This window comes from Phalacrocorax aristotelis, chromosome 11, assembly GCF_949628215.1.
Source record: "Phalacrocorax aristotelis chromosome 11, bGulAri2.1, whole genome shotgun sequence".
NCBI classification, from domain to species: domain Eukaryota; kingdom Metazoa; phylum Chordata; class Aves; order Suliformes; family Phalacrocoracidae; genus Phalacrocorax; species Phalacrocorax aristotelis.
Window position 1 is genome coordinate 2806812 of NC_134286.1, and position 22363 is coordinate 2829174.

At 46.3% G+C, this 22363-nt stretch overlaps 1 protein-coding gene across 1 annotated transcript; it reads left to right on the top strand.

Moving 5' to 3' along the window:
- Position 1: 1 nt before the first annotated feature.
- On the top strand, positions 2-17484 carry LOC142063190 (transmembrane protein 182-like). The gene is made up of 6 exons (XM_075106616.1): positions 2-356; positions 1044-1250; positions 3776-3893; positions 5920-6018; positions 8669-8806; positions 16612-17484. The coding sequence occupies exons 2-6, from the start codon at positions 1098-1100 to the stop codon at positions 16839-16841; spliced, it is 738 nt and encodes a 245-aa protein (XP_074962717.1). The 5' UTR covers positions 2-356; positions 1044-1097; the 3' UTR covers positions 16842-17484.
- Positions 17485-22363: the final 4879 nt, after the last annotated feature.

A 22363-nucleotide genomic window follows, 5' to 3' on the forward strand; every position in this document is an offset into this window, starting at 1 on the left:
TTAGAACAGGTCATGTCAGCAGACTAAGGTTAGAAAATCAGAACTTGAATTTTCACTGTAATTTAAATTTCCTCCCCCAGCCTCCTGGCGTGTCACAGGAATATAGTTATTGCCCTACAGAAATTATCATTTTCCTAGCCTGGCATCCCGTTCCTGGCAGTGATCTACAGCAGATGCTCCAGCAGAAGACAAAAACATTAGGAAGTAAATGGCAATGAAATTCCATGCAGGAATGTCCTCATCCCCATGAGACGCTTCTTCCACAGCAGGCTCGACCGGTGGGAGGGGTATGGATGCTATATAGTCTGCTCTTCTGTCAACATCTACAGCTGCACAGCAAGACACTGGGTATATTGGTACGTACAGCTCATTTTAACGCTCCTTGTCTAGCTAGATGTGGGCCGGCCCGATTTAAACGTGTTTGCATGCGTTGGTTGCGTCTCTTCTGAGAGCACGGAGATATTTAAGATATCACCACTAGTTTAATGTGGATCTTGGATCTCTGGGGTTACTTTGTGTGAGAGCTACGTTAGCGTTTTGCTCAGAGGAAGCAGGAGCTGAAGGAGGCGCCTATTCCAGAAGTGCCACTTCTATACTGCGCTAGAAGTGTCTCACAGCAATAGGCTGCAGAAAGCGCAGGCTCCATGGTAAAGGCATGGTAAAGGTCGTCGAGTTCAGATCTGCTCAAGCCGTGTGCAGCCTCTCTGCTAATCCCGTGCACAAATGGAGTTTTAAAAGCTCTCCAGTGTCCCGGGCAGCTCTGCATCGCAACCACTCGCGACCTACCGACGCTGCCTGACCAGCCGAGGCTAAGGGCTCTCCGCACCGCTCTTCTGAAATGAACAGCCATGTGTTCATTTGGAAATCTTCCTGCTCTGTCTCAATAGCTATTTGTCATGTTCCTTAATGCCACAGCTGTTTGGTTACGCCAGGTCATCTGCTTTTATTAGTTCTGTTCCCACCACCCCCTGAAACTCACACCAGCCAGGAGAAGATTATTATCCACGTCCAAAAATAGCACTTCTCTCGTCCCACTCTTCCAGTGAACCTGGAAACTTCGGCATTTTTCTCCTTTTCTGCTGCCTACCTGCTGCCCCATGAAGGCTGGAGCAGCCGCCCTCGCAGCCGGGGTCCTCGGCGGCACCGGCGTCTTGCTCTTTCTCATCGCTTTCGGGACGGATTACTGGCTTCTAGCTACGGAGACCTGCGGCGTCTTCGAGCGTGGGAATAACACCCTGCGGAGCGGGGAGGTAACCTCTGAAATCGTGTCTTGCTTCAGAAGAATTGATTTATTTAAATAATTTTAAATTTCAAATTTTTAAAGTTTTAAACCTATGATAATACTTATGCCTATTGAAAGTGACCTGCCGATGTAAAATGTCAGCCTGAGCTGACTTTAAAATCCAAACCAGCATTCCCATTGTGTCTAGCATTTTGGGTGAAGTAAAGCGCATCTAGGGAACATTAAGGCAGCACCTCACTAACCTGGCAGATACGAACATTAGGGAACAAAAGGCAAAAATATAAGACTTTACTTGTTGGCAGCATTTGCCTCTAAAGACAAAAGGTATCTCCTGATATTTGCCATTAAAAGATTTCTCCCTCTGTAGTTTCTTCGCTTAAAAATAGTTTGTATTTTAAAGTGTAGGTTTTGGCAATTGTTTACGGCTGAAGCGATACGAGAGCACAGGCAGAAAACGCAAGTGAACATCAGAAGCAGAACAGAGTAGGCAAAAATTCCTGCCGTCTAACAAGCACAGACCTCTGTATTTTAAAACTAAGATTTATATAGGAGTTTAGTTAGCAGGAAATGTAATTTGCAAAGGACAATTTGATATTTTAGTGCTAACTGCTGGTATCGCTTGTTTATGGATCCTTTCAAAAGTTTGATTTTAGCTGCACTTGCTATTGTCAAACTCTTCAATGAAATAACAACCAGATCAGCTCCCTGAGCCGCCCACTCTTCAAAAATGTTTTTGCGCTGATCAATGTGTGGTTTCAATTACAAAATGACAGGAAGATCCTGGTTGTGTGCAGACTTTTTGTTACTTCAAAGTTCAATCTAATTAGGTTTGATTTTTTTTCCCCTGGTGCGGTGAGTCACACCGGGTAAGCATCATGATGCCAGCAAGAAATATTTTCTTTCATTTCAGAATCCCATAATCAAATGTAGGACACTGTTCGCTTGAGTCAAGTTTCCAAATGACTTTCCCTATTGAAAACAAAAATTACGGTAGCAGAACCGCCTGGCAGAAAGCACTGTCTTTACTGTTTCAAGCAGCACAGTAAAGCCCTGGAGATGGCAGAGAGTCACGGACGGAGAAGTGCCGCTCGGTTTCTGTGCACTTGGGAAATGACAATGTTAATTGTTTCGGATTTTTGTTTGTGTTGTTCCCTTTTAAAGCGGAGGGACTAGAGACGTTGCGCTGTACGACCTGAATAAGCATCTCAAATGTTTCAGACACGCTCTTGGCCGAGTGTCAGGGTGCCTGTCGCTAAGGCAGAGCGGCTTCAGAAGTGCCAGGCAGAAATAAGATCCGCTCTTACCCTTTCCTCTGAGCTATTTTATTTCTATTTCAGACACTGTTTCTATTATTTCTATTTCAGTTACCAGCTGTATACAGCAGGCTGTGTTTTTACCTTCTCTGCCCTTTCTTAAACTGGCAAATCCTGTCCCTTACAGATAAGGACGGTCTCGAGTATCTGCCAAACGGCGATTAGATGTGCCGTAGATGCACTAAGTCAGCAGCCATCCAGCTTGTGAAGTTTGAGGGCTGCATGTTACCACTGCCCTAGTTAGTATTTTACCCTGAAAGTAAAAGGAGAATCAGGTCAGAGCCCTGGAAGCAGCCGTAACTTCATGCACAAAAACCTTGAGGCAAGGGAAGTACCTTCCAGCACCTCCCCGCTGAGACCCATCTCCTTTCTCCAGTCCACAGGGCCCAATCCTGCATGGTGTTTCTCTGTCCTCCACAAAATGTAATTTTATAACAGACATGTCTGCTTTACCAAACTGTGTGTCTGAGAAAGGCAAAACTGATTTTGGCTATAGTTTTAATAAGTTTTTTGATAAATCATCCATGACTCACCTTTGCAATATCCTTCCTTCCGAAAAGACCTAAACCTTGTGCTGCAGGTCTGGTCTGGGGGTTGAAGCAGACTTGCCAAAAGAGGAGAAATTGTCAGCATCCCTGGTGTATGAGAAGACTGCTGTGGGCAATAGATTTAGCATAACTTTTTCTGGGCTCAGCGGGAGAGAAAGAAGAAAGCCTTTGGGCTGGTGATTGGAAGAGGCTCAGTGGGGAGGTTAGGGCTGGGCTGTCTTCTGGGGTTAAGCCAGACCTTACACAGATCCTGCAGAGGTAGCAAGGACATCTGAACTGTGGCACTGCATCACCCCTAAAATTGCTTACCTGGTAATCAACCTGCTTCCAGCTGGTTACAACAGCAGTAAAATTTACTTAAGGGAAGTATTTAAGAAGTCGAATACACCCAGAATGCCCTGCTGCCTGGCATACCCGTCCAGCTCTGGCAACCAGTGGTTTAAAGATTTGAGAGAAAGGAGAAACTGTTTTGATTTGTTATCGGAACATTTTGTAGCTCTGATACGGCAGAAAGTCAAGGGCAGCAGCTGCCTCTGTGTTCCCCAAACCCTCCAAAACAACAACAAATGAAAACCCCAAGAAAAAATGAAAGCAACAACTGTCTAAGCAAAAAATACACCCTTTCCACCATGATTATTCCCACATCAGCTTGGGCTTTCGTTCCTCCGCAGGCTGAAATGCTGACGGAGGTCAGGAAGGAGATCCTCACTTTCCATCACGAGGGCTTCTTCTGGCGGTGCTGGTTCTTTGGCGAGGGCCACCCGGAGACCATCTGGACCTTCTGGTACAGTGAGTACGATGCCACCGCACCACACTCACAGCGTTCGCTCACGGTTTGAATTGCAAACAAGCACAACAAGGGCTCCCAGGGAGGAGGAGACAGTTGCCTTTGTTTTATTGTGTTGGTTATTTTTTTTATTCTCATCATCTCTATCAAAAGCGAACTTGACTCACCCTTTCTGTGCTCTTTTATTGACTTGGATTTTGCTCTCAGAGGGTTGTTCACAGAAATGGAAGAACCTTTTGATGCCATTTAATGTATCACCTACAAAGTCTTACCGAGTGGTGGCTTCTACCAGCACGGACAACCCTCCCCCCGTATCTCTTGATGTTTGTGTTCAGCTAAGGTCTGCTAAATTGGAGCCCATGCCTTTCCTGGCCCTTGCACTGCTCTTCCATTTTCAGCCATCAGAGTGTTCCCACCTCCCACTGACTTCAGCATGGGGAAGCTGGAGGCGCACACATGTGGCCTCCCTGGGCCCTCTAGCAGTGGGCAGTGGTGGGTTATGGAGAGCCGTAACCACATGTGTTTATGCTTTTAAGCACACAAGACCTGTATTTTAAGGTCTTGCCTGTTTTGCTTTTTAAGGTCACTGAAATCACACGTGTGAATAAATGGATGGATGCAATTTTTTTTTTTTTTTCCTGCAAGCACATTCACTCCTCAAAAAAAAAAATGGAAGGAGAAGGTGAAACCTGTTCTGTGACACCAGTTGGTGCTGACTGGTGGCCCACGTGCAGTGAAGCGTGGGGTCTTGGCCCAATAAACCAGGTGCTCCCACCAGAAAGAGCAGAGGAGTGAGAGCACCCCACAGCGCGCCTGGCCCCAGCCCTGCTGGCGGCCGAGCCCGCAGCAGCTCGCCTGCGTTAGCGCACAGTGGGGAACGAGCGGGCAGCCTTTCCCTGGGATGCCACAAGCCTAGACGATTATTTGGGATGAAAGAAAGAGATTTTTAAAAAGTTCTGCAAAGGTTTTAAACACCGCAAAAACCTGCGCTCGCTGGTGCTTTGGTCTGCTCAAAGGCGCTGACGTGCCTGTGGAGCGGCGTGATCGCCTCGTACGGCATTTGGCTGCAAATAATGCAGGTTTCCCACAATAAATTTACGCTGCAGTGATTGAAATTGCCGAGGACTTTGCTGTCCCCCAGTCCCAGACCTGTGTTTCCTGTAAAATCTTGCAGGAACAGTTACTGCCGCTGTTCAAATGAACAATGTGAGATTTCTCACAGAGAAATTTTTGTTATAAAAAAGGGCAGATTTGAGAGAGGGAGTTTGCTATCTAATTACATTATATGGAAATACATATATAACATAATGTTACCTGAAGTAAAGTGACTCTTTCTGATAACTGGCAAATTTGTGTTACTTCTTTAGGTATTTATTATAATAGGATTGATCATGGCAAATTAATTTGCTGCTCTCATGGATGTAATAATTAATTCAATAGGTATTCCATAGTCAATTTAGCATGAACTAATGTCCACCTATTATAAAGTGTTCCTTTGAGCTGGGGAACATATTTAAATAAGTGGCCAACCATTAATTAATTCATTTAACATTCATTCTATTACCGTTAATCATGATAAGCCTCGGTGGTATTAATATTGATGGAGCACTTCCATTCTAATTGTGCTTTACCTTCTCGCAAACTGGAGGTCTTGTAAGGTAGCTTGTTCCGGTACCCAAATAATTTCAGGCGGTCTGACACGCTTTCTGGAGGAAAATAGCAATGGGAATATTTACAGTAATTCGAGTTGCTCCATCTTTCATGATTTATGTCCACCTCAGACTCAGGCTATGAAGATGGGAAGAGCTACGGGTAGCAGGCTCAGATTCCGTTATCTCTCCCATCTCTCACCAGTCTTGTTTTTCTTTTCTCTTTCTAACCAGGATTTACCATCCTCCTTTACTCCCCAGCCTTCTCCCTTCAGTGAGGGTTTGTAGGTTTTGCAGACCAGGGCATCGCCCTCTGAATGCTGTAACCGTGATCTTGCAGAAACTGAAAGCAAACTGTTTTGTTGTTGTTCTTTTCCAGCCAGCCAAGCGCACCCCAAGTTCTGCATGCATGGCTACCTCTTTCCCATGCCCATTGCTCTCGGACCTTTCCCCCACCCTTCCTACGACACGACGGCAGGTGGGTTTCTTTCCTGCTCACCCAGCAGCTCTTTTCCCAAGCGACCGGGCGGAGATTTATGGGGTGTGTCACTGTTGTAGTTTTCCCATTGCCAATGCATGTGGCCAAGCATGACCAAGACTTTTGGAAAGCTCCTTTACAAAATGGCCTTGCTTTGTTTACTGCCCCAAGCCATGAGCCCATGGCAATGTCCTCCCACGTCTTGTCTCCTCCAGAGCCAGCCATGCCCGGCCATGAGCCACGCACCCTCCCGCTGGGCTCTCGGCGCCTACTCCGGTGAGCAAGGGAGGGTGCTACGTCCACCCTTTCCCTTCTCCCACCTTCTCGCTTGCTGGAAGGAGCTGGAGGCAAAGGGCTTCTGCTCCATGGCCAAATCCAGACCCTGTGGGCAAGCACCACAAATAATTGCTCCTGGGCTGCAGGCTTGTGGCAGTCCGGCGCTGACTCGTTTCCAGAGCCGGGCTTCTTGGAGAGCTGTAGTGCTGATTTGTTGCAAGACAAAATAAACAAGCACTGGAAAATCAGTTAAAGACCAGATTGTTAGAAGACCCACGTAAGTGAATGGCTTATTTTTCATACACGGAATATGACACAGTTGGAGAGCTCTCCTTTCAACTGGTTCCCTTTTTATTTATGTTTCTCTGTATTTTCAGCGTTCTTTAATGAATCAGCTGCTGTTAGGAATTTTAATTTGCTAAATTGGTGGCAGCAGCTAGAATTAATTCAATGATCTTTTTTGAAATGAATTGATTTCTTTAAATAGTGTGCATCACTCTGCGTTGCCTCCGGGGATCTGGGGCAGGCATACTGCACAAACAAACATCTTGACCTTTTCCTTAGCCTTTAGCAGTACCTTTTTTTATTTTTAGATTATTTTTTTTTATGAGGAATTAATTAAAAAAAAAAAGAAACGTTTTTCAGTTGGAGCATGTGAGGGAGAGCAGCTAGTTCCTTTTGCTGTGCTGTGCAGGATTCCTGCCCCGGGGAACGCGCCGCAGCGTAAAATGGATACGAGGGACCCGTCGATGGTAGAAGGAGGAGCCCGTCGCTGGCTGTGTGCAGCAAACATGCGGGTTAAGCGGTGGGATTTTTTCAGTTTAGGAGAGGCAGGCATGACGTCTAGTTTCTGAATGATCTCGCTGATAAACGCACTATTTTTTCCGTACTAAATAAAGGGCCCTGGAGGCATCTGTCCCTGCCTGTCAGCCCTTGCTGTGAAACCCTCTTCAGCTGCCTCCCAGAAATGCCCGTTGGGACGGGTCCCGGGAAGGTGCTGGTGGGGGGGGCTCTGCTCAGGGGCTGCACCCGCGGGGCTGCGGGGCTCTGCCCCCTGGCACCCACCCCGCTATGAACCCCAGGGAGAGGGGGATGTCTCAGCACCCACATTTAGGGCAGCGGGAGCACTGGGCTCCTCTGCTGCACCAACCCCACTGCAAAGCACTGGGACATCTGCAGAGAGCTGACGCTCCGCTCCTGTCGTTAACGCTCATTTTATTTCAAACGAGGCCATCCTCATCTGCAAACGATGACAAAACAGGAGGCCGGCCAAGAAGAGGGGTCCTCCAGCTATTACCTGCTCCAGACGTAATTCTCCCTTATCTTCATCCTCTTAGGCTCCCTGAGAGAACCGGGTGACGGGAGGTTAAACATGAAAATGAATTCTGTGGTTTTGGAGAGTTCAAGATACTTATCTCTCCCTAAGTGGCTCTCCTGACAAAATGGTTTCAAATGAGTAAAACGCATCTTCTCTGTATCATTTTTCTTTCAAGTGTGAATCATTTCAGCATTACCCACTTGCTTGTGCTCAGCTTAAATCTCTCTAACTAGCGCTTCTGAAAAACAACAGGCAGAGCGAGATGCAGGGGCCCGAGGGGATGCGTTACATCACGGGAACGGGGAGCAGGGTATCGGAGGGTCCTGCCTGAAGACCCCACCACCTTTGGCCAAGGTTTACGGCAGTGACTGGAAGAGAGTTGGCTACTGGGAGACTGAAATCAGTGGGCTACGTCCCATCCCGTGGGATGTGATGGACACAAGCTTGCTCGGCTCTGGCTCATGTGGTTGCATAAAGTCACCCCCGCCCCGAACCTCAGTGGATGAAGAGGCAGCTGTTCTCGTGCCCTGGTCTCTTACTTAGAGACAAGCAAGGCCATTAATGGGAGAAATCATGAGCTCCCATTTTCCCTGCAGTCCTGCTAACAAAAACCACCTTTATTTTAAACCAGGAACCTGGCACCTTCCATGTTAATTAAAATGGAACAAAAATATGGTCTGACACCATCTCTCCAAATTTTGCTATTTTCTTTCCTTCCTTGCCAAGCTCCTGCGTCCCCCACATGCGCAGCTAAGCACGGTGTCCCTTACTCACCCCCTTTTGTGGTGTGCTTCCCTGGCAAACCGTTCCAACCCCTTGTACTCATTCCAATCCCATGGCTAGGGCGTGACATTCAACCTGGGCTTGCACCGGTTCCAGGCGCATCGCGCCCATGCCGCAGCAGGGAGCTAGCAAGGCAGGAGCTCCAGCTCTGCCTTGCCTTTGCAGAATTACAGGTTAATGTTTTTACTGTTGCTGAAGCAGGAGTTAAGCATGGACTTCTCAAAACTGCTTTTCCTTTCCTTTCCCTTGACTTCACTCTTTTTGACCGTGCAGTGTACAGAGGCTTCTGGACGGCGTTCATCATGCTGGCCGTCGCTGCCGGGCTGGTGGGAGGGCTGCTGCTGGTGTGTGGTGTGCCCTTCGTCAGCCCCCGGGCCTACAAAGTCGGCGGTGGATTCCTCCTCGCCTCGGGTAAGCTGCTGAGCTGTGGTAACGGGATACGGCCGGGGCGGGAATGCCGCGGCCCTGCTCCGCTTCGCGTGTGCAGGGAGAGGGGAGGCGGCTGGGGGCTGCTGGAGGGAGCCGGGGGCTCTGCTGGGAGCTGCACCGCTCCGAGTAAATGGTTTCCCTCTTCCCCCACTGGAAATAAACCTTTGTTCAGTCAAGCTTTAGAAAGATAGTCCTTAGTCCTAGGGAGGCTGGGGTTTGGGAAAAATACTTTTATGTTTTCTCTCTCTGCGCAATGCATACGAGCAGAGCCTTTTATTTTAGTAAAGTCCGTAGCAGCGTTAGCCCTGGGCAGCAATCAGCCACGCTCTGTTCCCCGAAGTCAGTCTTTGCGTTTGGGCCTCTCCTGTCTCTGCTGCTAACATCTGGCAGAGCTGGAAAGCCACGGAGTGATGAAAGGCATACCCGGCGATTCAAAATGGGAGGGCTGGCTTAATAAAACCTGAAAAGATAAAGCGGTGGCACAGCAGGAAAATGAATTAAAAATAGGCATTTATTCATTATTCCCACTGCCATTACAAATGATTCCACTGAATTATCACTTGGGCTTTTCCCTTTTTTGTATTTGAGAAGGAATAACTGGCTTAACTAGTAGAATTACTTGATTTATAACAGTGACTCAAACTCAATAAAAAGCTTTTTTTGTGACTCAAGCAGCTGAAGGCTGGAGCTCAGCTGAGCTGTGCCAAGTGAAGAACTTTGTAATGAAGTCGGGCCTTTCTCTGAAAAAACAGTGTTTCATTATGGATCCTGCTCCAGGTCCTGCTGCCTCATACATGGTGTGACTCAAACATGAGCTGGTGTCTTTGCTCCCAGTTTGGGCTTTGGGTGTGCTCAAGGTTTTGGGGGCCAAAAAACTCAATGAAAAGATTTAACAGAAGACGTCCCAGCACCGACCCTGGAGGAGCTCCACTAAACTCCGTCCAGTCTCGCCACGCCCTACCACCATTACCTGTTACTCTTTTCCCCATTATTTAGCTCCTGATCCATTTCATAGTTCCTTTCCTAACTTCTATCTCCTCCAGATGTACTAATAATTAACTATGTGACACCAGCTGAGCTGCTTGTTAAAATGAAGCTAGATGACATCTATCTATTTGTCTAAAAAAATCTGGAAGGCACTAAATCAAGGTGGCCCTACCTGCCTCTGCTAATTCGCTTTGCGTTTTGTCCAATTTTCCATTTGCCTCCAGGTCTTCAGTTGTTGAAGTGTGGGCAGCAAGCCTGTGGGCATCTGCTTAGCTCTCCCTTATATATTTTAATAAATGCTTGGCTGGGCTTAATTTTTCTGAAGGCAAATTTCGTGTGGTTTTACACACACGGATTTGATTTAGGAATGCAAGACATCTTGCTGTCAGATCTCCGTTAGGTACCAATGTCTTCTACTCAGTAGTGTTGGCCACTTGACGTGTGTGTGCGTTGAAGTCATCTCTTTTTGTGACACTGGGGACAAATATTTGAATCCTCTTAGACGTGACAGTCTGGATACCTCAGTTAAAGCCCTACCCTTTCAAAACACTCAACTTCCAACCCAAATTGGAACACCGAGATTGGTCACCTTCTGACCCTGGCCAGATAGGTGAAATATCCCACAGAAAAGGATGTTGAGTAATATTGAATCACTGTATTACTTTTTTTTTCATTGTTTTTGCACTTTATTTTACTACTTCTTGATTAAACGGCTGGGGCATAGAATATGACACTTTTTAGAAGAGCTGATTATGCAGCACATAAACCTCTTGGCATTAGACAAAGATGCTGCTGTTTAAATTGAAGTTTGTATTAATGCAGTTTCAATCTGAACAGCAATCATTGTTATTAACTGTCATTAGGAGGAACGAGTTCAGCTGGAAGAGGCTTCCCGCTATATTTTCAATCTAAATGGTAGGTAGGAGAATGCAGTAGTCTCTCATTTCATTTCAACATTTTCAGCAAAGTTTGCTTAGAGTTTCAGCTGCTCTTTTTTTGGGGGGAGTGGGGGGAGAGGAGGGGTATCCTGAACTCAGACCTCTGGAGCCTGCTTGACACTGGCTTCCTGATGGATTCAGGCTGCATCCCTCCGTGGTTATTTTCTCGCTATCCCTTCTAAAATATTTTGCATAATCACACTAAGCAGTAGGAACAATAGATTTAATACAGCTTCAACTCCCTAGCCGTCCCTTCCCTTCGGGTAGCGGGATGTGGAGAGGCGACACAGGAGAAAGCGTGTCTTGTCTTCTAATCATGGACTGCGGGTCAGTGTTAATTAACCTCTCTTGCAGAAATGATCTCTCCTTGAGGAAGTGTGAAAATGCCGGCAATTTGTAGAGTGGGAATGTGGTCTGGCAGTCGGATGGCGAGATGGGGCACCACTGCGTCGACATGCCCCGGCCTCTCAGGGCATCCTTTATACGCAACTTTATTCTGGCCATAAAGTCCCTCTGCCCCTTTTGGTAGCAGCCCACGCTGAGGTCGTGAAATCACAGCCGTGGTTAATCATTGCAAAATGATGCAACCAAAAGGCTCTAAAGATATAACTGGTGCAAATGCACCCTGTGGTGCATTTATGGGTAACCAGCCTGACGCGATCTTGAGGAGTTATGTGTGCCCCTCTGTCGCCGGGGGGGGAATTCAGTGCCTAAGGGTGAAGATTGTTATCACTCAGTTAGATCCCTTTGGGTTTCCTCTCGGAGATGCCTTTTATTTACTGTACTTTCAAGAGGACAGATCTGACTGTCTGCCAGCTACCGTAACCAATGTAGTGCTCGGTGGGTGGGAGAGCCCTTTCAAAGGACCAGGGCTGTCCCCTTGATTTCCTTTGCTCGGCAACTCGGGAAATACAGCCGGAGCCCACCTGACGTTTGCGGCTGCTTGTATTTGCACACCTACCGCCCCAGCTGAGCAGTTATCCTTGCCAGCCTGCTCCCAAAAGCACCGGAATTACATGAGCAAATAGCTGGCGTGTTGCTTTCCTTCGAATCTCAGACTTAGCTGCAGCGCTTGCACGGGGGAGGCGGATACTGCCTGGTGACTGGTCACCCCCTCGTTTCAATAGCCAGATGACAATATGATGACTTATCACTACAGTGTCACCGAGAGGGCTGGGCGACCACTGCACTGCAGCTTCTGGAAACTGTTTGACTTGCTGAGACAACTTTGCTTGTGCTCCTTGGTTTTCATTTCCTTTGGGCATTTTAGCGTCCAAGCTTAGAAGCGAGCACCCTCTTCATCCAGACCGAGGGCGATTACTGAGCGTGCAGCGCTGCTCCAATGCATCCAAGTAGCTGCATAGCTGTAGGCTTAAGTGAAAAAATCACCTGAGCTCTACCTGGTGGTTTGTTCAAGGGTGGGGACGCTGCTCTGGAGGGGACAGAAGCAAAGCGTGAGTCTATGGTGAGCTGTCAAAGCAAGCACTAAGGATGCGTGTCCCACGCAAAGTTAAGGAACCAACAGAGGAGCTTTTTATCAGCTTCCTTACGCTGGAAAGCCCAAATACGTGATGAACCACGTACAGCCCGCACTTATTCCAGCCGCTGTGGTCGCGGTGCTGTTCCTCCAGCGTCCCCGCTTGTGAGGCACGCACGGCGTGCTCGCGCCCTCCGCAGCCGCAGCATCGCTGTGGCCGTGCGCCGGTCCCGCGGGCAAAGGCAGCGCAAAGCCTCTCCCGCACTTTCAGAGCCACGTCAGAGGGGCACGGTGCGTGTTCAGACCAACCTGTCCTTCAGAGTGAGCTGGCCGCATTAAAAAACAGGCCGCTTTGCCAATCTGATGACTAAAAGTGCTAAATTTTGTGCTCAGATTCCTCTTCCCAAATGAAGCGCCTTCATTTTGGCACACTCAGGCTCCCCACGTGCAGCAAAGACTCACAGCTATGGAAGGACAGCTGAAGATCACCCCTCCATTTCCTCGTTATTAACATCCTTAAGAGGCAACTCGTGAGAAAGGCGAATGAGTCAAAGTTCATTTTTCTCGTAATTAGCAGATCACACGAAAGTTCAGTAGCTTCCACAGCATAAGAGTTAAAGATTGGGTTCACTCACCTGTCCCTACAACCAGCAGCTGTAAAGGTGTCACAAGGATATAAAGTGAGAGAAACAAAGGGCCGGACTCCAATTCACTGACAGCGAAGGCGCAGCTCCCCTGGGAGGGGGAGATGGAGCGCGGGGGGCCGTGGTCCTGCGCTCAGCTGTGTACGAAGGAGAACGATTCGATACCCTGCTCCAATTTTCTTGCAATTAGCCCCTCCCCAGAAGACGCCAGTGACCTCCTCAGCTACGAGATGGAGTTTCGCAGTTAATTTCTTTTCCGTATGAACCAAGGCAAAGCGGGAAAGGGAGAGGAAGGAGGCGCTCACTTGGCTGATTTTCCAGTGGCTGCTGAGGGATCAGGGACGCCGAGAGGAGCGTGGGGATGGTCTGGTTTGATGAGGTCTTCACTTACACGTACCCAAACCCAACAGGTGGCCTGTGCCTCAGGCGCGCGCGCCAGCGCCGGGCTCATTTCTTGAGCAGAATACTTGATTTTTTTCCAGTTTTTCATTTTGCTGTCCGAGGCGGGAAGAAACCTGTCTCTGTACATAAAAAGCCATTTGGGACTGGCAGGAAACGAGGACACGTTTGCGCTGCGGCTGAGAGTAAAAGCCCCAAAAAGGCGGTGGTAAAGTGAGACCTGTTCAAAAGGTGAACAATCCCAAATAAAACAGAATTTTAAAACAAAACTGCCAAGTGCTTACTTTGGTAATATGGGAGTGAAACATCCTGATACTCTCATGCAAATTCTACCAACAGCTAAAAGCGTGACAAATTTTAGGCAGTTTCATGAATACTTGTGATTGTTCCAAGTAAGCATTTTTTTGCTGACCGCTTTTCAGTGAGCTGCCCTTTCTGCGCCTCCACCCTCCTCCTTGGGCTGCGCCTGCCCTTCTGATTTTCCTTCCTCGCTGAGGAGATGGTGTAAATCCCCGGGACTCCTCACCACTCAGCCCTAATTATTCCAGGGAAGAAGGCTGCTCACTTTACATTTTCTTGTCATTTTCCCAGAGTGTGAAAACGTTCTTAATTTAGATGCCATCTAAATTTAGATGCCATCACCTCCAGTACCTGTTTAATAATAAATCCTTCCATACTGAGACTTGGCGCTTCTCCTGGGGCGAGGGGAGGGGCTGTTTCCCCATCCTTAGCTCCTGGCGAGCTTGGGGATGGTGCCACCCACTCGTGGGGCTTCCCCGCACCCTCCTTGGTAAGAACCGGTAGGTTTTAACCTGATTTCTTCAATAAATGAGTTTTAAGCCATCTAAATTATCCTGGGACAATTCAAAGCAAAACCCCCAGTTAGTTAAAGAAAAGTGGGAGAATGCAAAAGTACGCTACCGTACCCGCGTCCTCTGTCCCGCTGGGGCTACGCTTTTATTTGTGTCTCTAACGGCAGGTATTATAAGCTAATGAAATAGAAATTGATCTTTAAAAGAGCACTTTTCAAGGTTCAGTTGCTGTCTAATTAATTTAATTTTAAATTACATCAGTAATAAAGACTTAATTGCCTTCTTATCAATATATTGTATTTTGTAAAGGACATGTGACTATTTAAACATGCAATCGTTTTCTTATAGTAGAATAATTGGTATTTTAAGCATACAACTATCATATTAAGTGTAAAATATTTATTTGTGCACTTAATTTCAAGTGGTATCAAAATCTCAATGAACATGCAAATGCTACACCAGCTGCTGTTTAACTCCTAGCCTGCCTCTCCAGCAAACGGCGAGGGCTTCTCCATGTGCGGCGGAACGGCTCGCAGTGGCAGCGTGTGGTGATGTAAAGTACATTCCCACGGTTGCACAGATTTTTGATCGTTACGATTCAGTTTGCAGCCTTAGGGTATAGAGGGCAGTTTACCAGGCATGGCAACTTAGGATGAGTGGCTTCAACGTCTATATACCGCGGAGCGAGGACTTCAAACCCTCTATACTTTCACATAAGCCTCACTGTTGGCTACAAGAGGCGAAGCGGAGGTTTGTAGCCGCAGATGTGCTTCTGCCCATTAGAAGCAGAAACACAGTTAAACACTGACGTGTTGTCTCTGGCCGAGGTTTCAGGAACCACCATCGCTAAGCAGATATATCAATGTCAAGCTTCACCCGCTTCCTTTGCTTAGCATGGGAGTTGGGTCTTGTAGTGTATGAGCTGCCAGGAAGAATAATTAAATTTTGTACAAGCTACCTTTGATTTAAAAATTGCAGGGGGAGAAATTAAATCTAGCAGAAGCCACAACACATCCGCAGAACTGTGTGGTAACGTGTCAACTAAATTAATTCCAAACTGTTCACTTCTACTATAAAAATATTATAATCTGTGATGTATTTCTTTCATATATGTGTGTGCATGTGCGTATATCTATATGTTATATGGCACCATTTAAAAATAGCAAGCTTCTAGCTGTGATGTGGCGAGATCAGATATTACTGAAGTGCTTTCAGACCTGTCAGCGCACTGTCACTATTTAGTTTTAATAAATGTTGACTGTAAAATGCACTATATATATTCTTTAATGTGACACAGTAAATAATATTGGGGCCGCTCTAGTTTTTGTCAGCTGCTTCATACGGTGGGGGGGGCGGTGCGGGAGCAAGACCTGCAGCCTCCGACCGCCATCGCTTTGAATCATGGGGAAAGGCAGTTCCTATTAAGGCACCGAAGCCCCCGAGCCCACCCGGGGCTGCGCCAGGTCCGGGAGGTGCCTGTTTGCCACGTGCTTTTCAGACGTGACCGAGCTCTTCCGCCAGGTGCTGGCCTCCCATGGGTATGCGTCTGGAAACAGGAGACCGCGAGGTCTCACGGGAGAGCTGCCGCGTGGGTCACGGGCACCCGCGAGGCTTGGGAGGCTCCGAGGAGCGCAGACCCTCTCCAAGCGAGATGCCGACCTCGCACTCGCTGCTCAGGCTTGAGTGTGGCCTTGGCCCTTCTCCCGGCTGGCTCCAGGGGAGGGCAGAGGAGGTCTCACTTGCCAATAAAAAGACCTTCTAGCCTCATGGTATAAGCTGTTTATTATTCTGTTACTCAGTAGCCCATCTGAGATTAATATCTCATGGCTACACACCTTTTCCACCTTATTACATGTTAGTTCTCTGCCAAATAGGATCATCTATACTCCTTGCCGTGTGGTTTAATACTCGCTTGCCAAGCTCAGTTTAAGGAAGGGTAACACAAGACGTGAAGGTGTCTGCGGGGGCTCTGCCTGCGCTGGGGCTGGGCGTAGCAGGTTCAATGCCGGATGACGCTTGCCATCAGCAGGACTGATCCCGTGCCTTTGCATTTCTGGCGGGAATTGGATCTGACCCTACTTGGAAGGGTAGAAAAACATGGAAAAAGTAAGTCTTAGACTTGCCTTCTCACTCATCACAGACAAATTGGGAATAAAAAAGGGGAAACAACCCACCTTTAAGGCAGGAGCGCAGCGTTAGCGTCATGCGGATCCCTGCTGTGAACATCAGCTGTGTTCATGACGGCTCCTCCGTGGCCGTCTCTCGCTGTAACGGAGCCCTCGGCAGCCGGAGTCGGTGTGCCTGTGCCTGGGCGGGAGCTGGTCGTGGCGGTGTGGGGCTCCCAGGGCGGGCGGGCTTGGCTGTCACGGGGACCTGCAGAGCAGCTAATGAATAATAATGCCGCAACACTCATCTTTGATGCAAAGGATCTGCAAGAATAAATGGAAACCTGCTGCGATCTTTTCTCAGTTTTATTTCCGTGTTCCGTATGCTGGTTGTGAGAATAACTCCTCTTTGCCTCTCTTTCCAGGAGGATTATTTCTCCTGCTCATATTTCTCTTCGTGGTGTGGAAGGAGTTTGCGGCTGATTTTCAGAAGTACATCCTTCTGGAGAGGAGCGAGAAGTGCATGGACGATGTGCCCGTGCATGTGTATTACGGGTGGTCGTTCATGTTCGCCGCAGCGGGGGTGCCCCTGGTTTTACTTTCCGGACTCCTCTTCTACCTGGTCGGCAGAGACATTATGAAGTCCCTGGAGTAAGACAAATTTGGAGAAAGCCTTTGAGAAAATTGGTGATGCTCTTTGTAACGAACCGTACACAAGTTTGAGGACTAGATGGTTGTTGTAGCTATAATGGTCAGCATAGGTGCATGATTACACTCACGCTTACATGGAGGCAGGGATGGAGCACTGAGCATCCAACCACTGTCCGTCCAAAACCAGCCCCAGCTGAACGTCCAGTTTCAGCATTTCTACGCTTTGGAGAAATTTAGATGTGTCTATGGGTTTTGCATCAGTTTTCTCTGCGGCCCAAGGAAGAGCCTGCGCTGTGAAAAGCAGCTCCGCCGGCCGTCAGCAGAGCCCCGCATCCACATTCAGCAGAGCTGGACTTTTATGGCGTTCCCAGCATCCTTGTTTCTTGTAAAAGGTAATCGAATCTGGCTGCGACGGCATACGGTATAATGTCTATTTCTGTAAAGCAATTAAGTATGATTTTTTTTTTTAAGCTGGCTCTAATTGACGTCAAAGGACCACCATTTTAATGGGATGTCGGGAAACATGAGAAACATTTTTTTTTTTTTTTGTTAAAAGCCCTGATTCTGAAGATACAAATGTACCTGGACCTAACCTAACTTTCAATAATTGAATAAACCGATTTCTGTGGCATGAAACGTAACCTGAATTAATTGGTATTTCTTTACAGCACATTACTCTGCATTAAATATTTTCCCTGGACGCAGCATTGTGGGGATGCTCAGCCCAAAACCTAAAAGCTGGTCAGAGCTGGGGGAAAGGGAGTGGGAACAGCAGCACTATTCATTTTTGTTCGTTATGGTAGACCACGGGACCTTGTATTCTGTAGCCATAGCACAAGAGTCAGCCCCCAAAAGACAAATTATATACTATTGAGATACCTTTAAATTCTTGCAGTAGCTCGGGTGGGCGTTGTCCGGCAAACTACACGGTCCCGCTGGGAGGGGTGCGTGCTGCTTTTATACCAAACTATCGCGGTACGGCAGGTGACGTAATTTACCCTGGGTATGTGGAGGTTTACAAAACGACGACGATTTGATCTTGTTTTTCGAGCTGGATCTTGATGCTTTGAAGTAGTTTGCTGGGCCCTTGTTTGCTGAAGTCGTCTGCATTTTTCTCGTGAATGTCATAGTTTGTGCTAAACGTAGCTCTCCCAAGCTGTGTGCCTTACTATTGACTCAGTATAGTTAATTAATAATGTAATGTAAATCTCTTCTAGAAAGCAGTGAAGATGGTTGGCAGTATAAAAAATTTTGTTAATGCTTTTCCTAAAATATTACTCAAGCCCGGCATTTCTTTCCTTTTGGAGTAAGTTCTAATTATTCATTTACAAGCTTTGTGGCATACATAGGGTGAGAAACTGTAATCCCACGTGTAAAGATTAGTCCTTTCGGATGAATAACAGGCTTGGTCTACAGTTCTCAAGCAAAATTCACACTGTCTTCCCTTAATAGAAATTTTGTTTGAGTAGACTTTGTGTACACAGGTAAAAATTGTGGGTTTTTTTTCCCCAGTGAATAGATGTTTCATGACATTTACAAATACACAGCTATTTCGGGGTTTTATTTGGCCATTCTAAGCTGGGCTTTTTTTGCAATATCTCCTTGGTTATGCCTGTGCCCCATCAGTTCTTCAAGCGATAATTTCTCACTATAAATTCCCTTTGAATAATTTTTGTCATTTAATTATCTATTCAGTGTAGAGATGAACACTTATGGTCACAAAGAATAAAAGTATATAATCCAGGAGCAGAAGAGGTCAAGATTTACAGTCACTTGCCTTTCACTGATCCCATAAAACAATCCAAGCATGCAGAAATGATGATCCCATAAGAGACACCAGGGCAGAAGAATGAGAATGCAGCAAGAAATCCATCAGACTTATTGATATCTGTGAAGCTGAGGATCCCTGAATTTGTGAATATAGAAGTGAGTTTTATATTATAGAATGAAATATTTATTAACTTTCTCCATCTGTTCTTTAAAAAATTTAGTTTAATGTCATCAAGGCATTTATGGAATACGTTTAGCTTAATCACGCATTCATGCCGTCGGGAGTAAACCGTCCCTGGAGACTTGCTCATTCTGGATCAGCTCTAGAACAAGCAATGGTTTAAAACTCCATCATTCTTTTGAAAAACACATGACTTTGAATCTTTCTTGAATGTTTTCTTTTTTTTTAAAAGAACACCCCTCTGGTGTTGAGCATACTCTAACAGTCACAGCACTAAGGATACAGAGAATGAGGTTATAGACTAGCATCACTAAATTAATTACCCTCTCCATTAAAATACAACATTAGTAGCCAGCACACGTGTTGACGAAATGCATCATTTTTGTGGACTAGTGAGTTTTATTTCTTAGCTTTCAAGTTTCTTGGGCAGATGTAACTCAAGCAGACACAATTTTGTGTGAGAATCATCATTTCTGGAGGATAAATTTCAAAAAACAAGCTAATGGACTCAGTGGTAGGGTTTGAGATGGCGGAAACCACCGCCCCTTTCATCTGTTGAATGTGAAGAAGTTTGATGAAAGGCTATTATAGAGTAGTGACAAGGACCTAATTCTGATCCAAGGTTTGTCATTATAAATCATGAGTAATTCCAAAGACTGCAGTAGACCCTTATCACTGTTAAACATCTGTAAGTCAGATCAGAACCGGGACTAATAAATACATTCAAAAATGCATAATTAAAACAGTGATTTCACATCACTCTGATGAATTTTAGTCAAGGATTTCTTCAAGGATGCTTTTCTCACATTAGCATTTGACGTTAGTAAGCAATGAATAATTCCATTTTTTCTTTCCAACATCTGGGACACTTCCTGCTTTATTTGCTACTTACTGAACACTCTGCAGGAAATATTAATGAACCTTGGGTGTTGAAATGCAGGCCGTGTGGATCACGCTCGGGAGGCAGTGTTATGTAGTAAAGGCTGCGTGTCTTGAGATTAAGAGGCTTGATTTTGGTAAAAAGTAAGATACTGGGAGATTTGCCAAACCTGTGGGAGGTGTGGGGATTTGGGGCGGTTACCCAGAAACCAAGCCCCTGCAGGTCCTTTGTTCAGCTCTACCCTCACACCAAGGAGACAAAAATTAGTGACGAAAGTTTTTCCTTTTGGTCACACCAACTTTTTAACTGGTGATTCAGAAAACTAGGCTGGCCCGAGGCTGGGAACGTGCTGAGTGATGAGCAGGAGAGCATCACTGCTGTGCCCAGCTGCTTCCTCACACCACCGGAGGCCTGGAGGGGTTTGTCTTTCTTGATAAACTATGTGGTAAAAGTACCTGTTCAGAGAAGTCTGCTGGGTCCCCAGAGCAACCTGCAGAGGAGAGCTGGGCTGAGCAGCAGAGGCAGGAGCGCTTCCAAAGGAGGGAAGAAATGTCCTTCTGTACTAGTGTGAAGTGACCTTGGCAGTTCAACATCTGACCGGGCGGGTGAAAGCACCCTCTGCTATGGAAAACAGGTTAAGTGGAACGTAACGAAAGCTCACTCCAGCTGGGTGGATAAAAGCCCCTCCAGGATCGTTTTCCTTGACCAACAGGATTTACAAATCTTCCTACTTTTTCTTTTTGTCCAGAAGATTTCATCTTACCTGCACAGGTAGTGTTATCTCCTTGCTTCGACACACTTCTGCTGCCTTGCTGGCCTCACGGAACAGAATGTGAAGTTCTGCAGAGCAAGTATCTGCATCTGGGCTGCTCCCCAAGGCTCCCTACGTCAACCAAGCAACTCATCCTTGCAGCCAGCCCATGCAACGCAATGGAAAAGTGAGGCGCTCAGGCTTTGCACCCCGACGGAAGCTAACCAAAGCAGATGCCCACGGCTGGTGTCCTGCAGGCTTCCACTGGGCAGCCCAGCCCTCATCCTGCTGAGTCGGCGCCTTCTGAAATGCCTCTCGTCACTCATCCTGAGCGAACGCTGCCCGGGGAAGTGCTGGTGGGAGACGCGGCGCAGCACATTAAGACACAAACAAAATTAAAATAAATAAGAAAATATAAGCTAGCTCCATGCTTTGTGCACCGGCTGTACATTACCGCAGGATTAAGTCATATCAGCCAGAGTACATTTTACAAGAGTGCACAGCACCTCAATCCTATAATCAATAAGCTGTACATGCTGCAGCACAAAGAGCCCTTATCTGGAATACCACTTTGAATTTAGTGAATTTATTTAATCCCTGATGCCTGCAAAGCATCAGTCCTGTCTTCTGGGTTAATTTATTTATTCCGGTGAGCTATTTTTAGTCTTTCAAGTACTTGACATTTGAGAAGCAGCGCTTTTTTTTTTTCCCATTTCCTAAAAAACATCTGAATTAGAAAAACTTTATTTAGAGAAATGTATTTTTTTCATAATTCATTCCCCACTCTTTCTCTTGGGAGTCATCAATACTAATAACCGTACGCTGAATGGATTGGGGAAGGCTCCTTTTCACCCTGCATGGCAAAGTCTGTTTCTAATGCTGGACTTTCAGCGACCTTCTCTCTTTCTTCTCATCTTTTTTCCCCTCTGAATATTCTCTCCTCCTCTTAAAAGAAAAAGAAGTCACTTATTTCTGAGGTACAGCCAAGACGCTGTGCTGCATTTAGTTTAGGACCTGCCATCAGTGCAGGTGATGCTCTTATCTTCTGGAACGTGATACTTCCAGGTAGGACTGCATGAACCCTTGGCTGAACCCAAAAGAACCAATCATTTAAACAGTGTGGCTACGTAAATTCTTACTGTTAAAAAGGAATAACAAATGAAAAAAATAGTCTCTACAGCCACTACTATGATGGTGTAGCAGTGATTATTATCAGCGCTGTAAAGAATGCACTCTAATTAACCCAACTGGTAGGTACCAACCATTTGGTTTTGGAAGAGTAGACTGAAGCTTTAAAAGCTTCAGGCTCTGCAAAGAAGACAAAAGTCTCGCCTGACCTTGGCTCACTAGATTAATGATGGCTTCCTAAAAGCTAGAAAAAATAAAAATAAAGTAGCACAAAGGTCAATTCTGTGGAAAACACAGGGTTAATTGTATTTTCCCTCTCCATTTTCCGGTATTTCTCTGGATAGGCTGCATTAAAACAAGAAACAAATGTTGACAAGAAGGAACCGCTCCTAGAATAGGGACGTTACCCTGGCAATATATATTACCAGTCCCCAAATATTTCTGTAGCGTCACCGAATGTAATTGTTTTTCCGTTTCAGATGTTGTTAGAAATCTTTTGTACTTTTCTTCTATTTAAAAACCAGTCCGTGGGAGAAGTTGTTCCCCAAACCATTCAGAAATGCTGCCCAAATAACATAGGCTGAACTGGATGCTTTCAGGTCTGAAGCTTTTATTACTGATTAAACCTCACCAGTTACAGGCTGGAATAATTACAGTGTACGGCGAATAAATGCAGCTCATTCCAAAATAGAGGCATCAATTCTGACTCTGTCCCTGCCAAAATAAAGTAGGGAAATTTAACAATTTAGACAAATCAGCCAGTGGGTTAGTCCTGCTGCTTGCTGAGGTGGAGCCTTTGCATCAGATCATTTCTTA

Bases quoted from the DNA above. Each gene is read 5' to 3' on its own strand.
- LOC142063190 (XM_075106616.1), top strand. From the start codon at position 1,098: ATGAAGGCTGGAGCAGCCGCCCTCGCAGCCGGGGTCCTCGGCGGCACC. The intron at 1,251-3,775 runs GTAACCTCTGAA...GTTCCTCCGCAG, and splicing joins ACACCCTGCGGAGCGGGGAG to GCTGAAATGCTGACGGAGGT. The intron at 8,807-16,611 runs GTAAGCTGCTGA...CTCTCTTTCCAG, and splicing joins TGGATTCCTCCTCGCCTCGG to GAGGATTATTTCTCCTGCTC.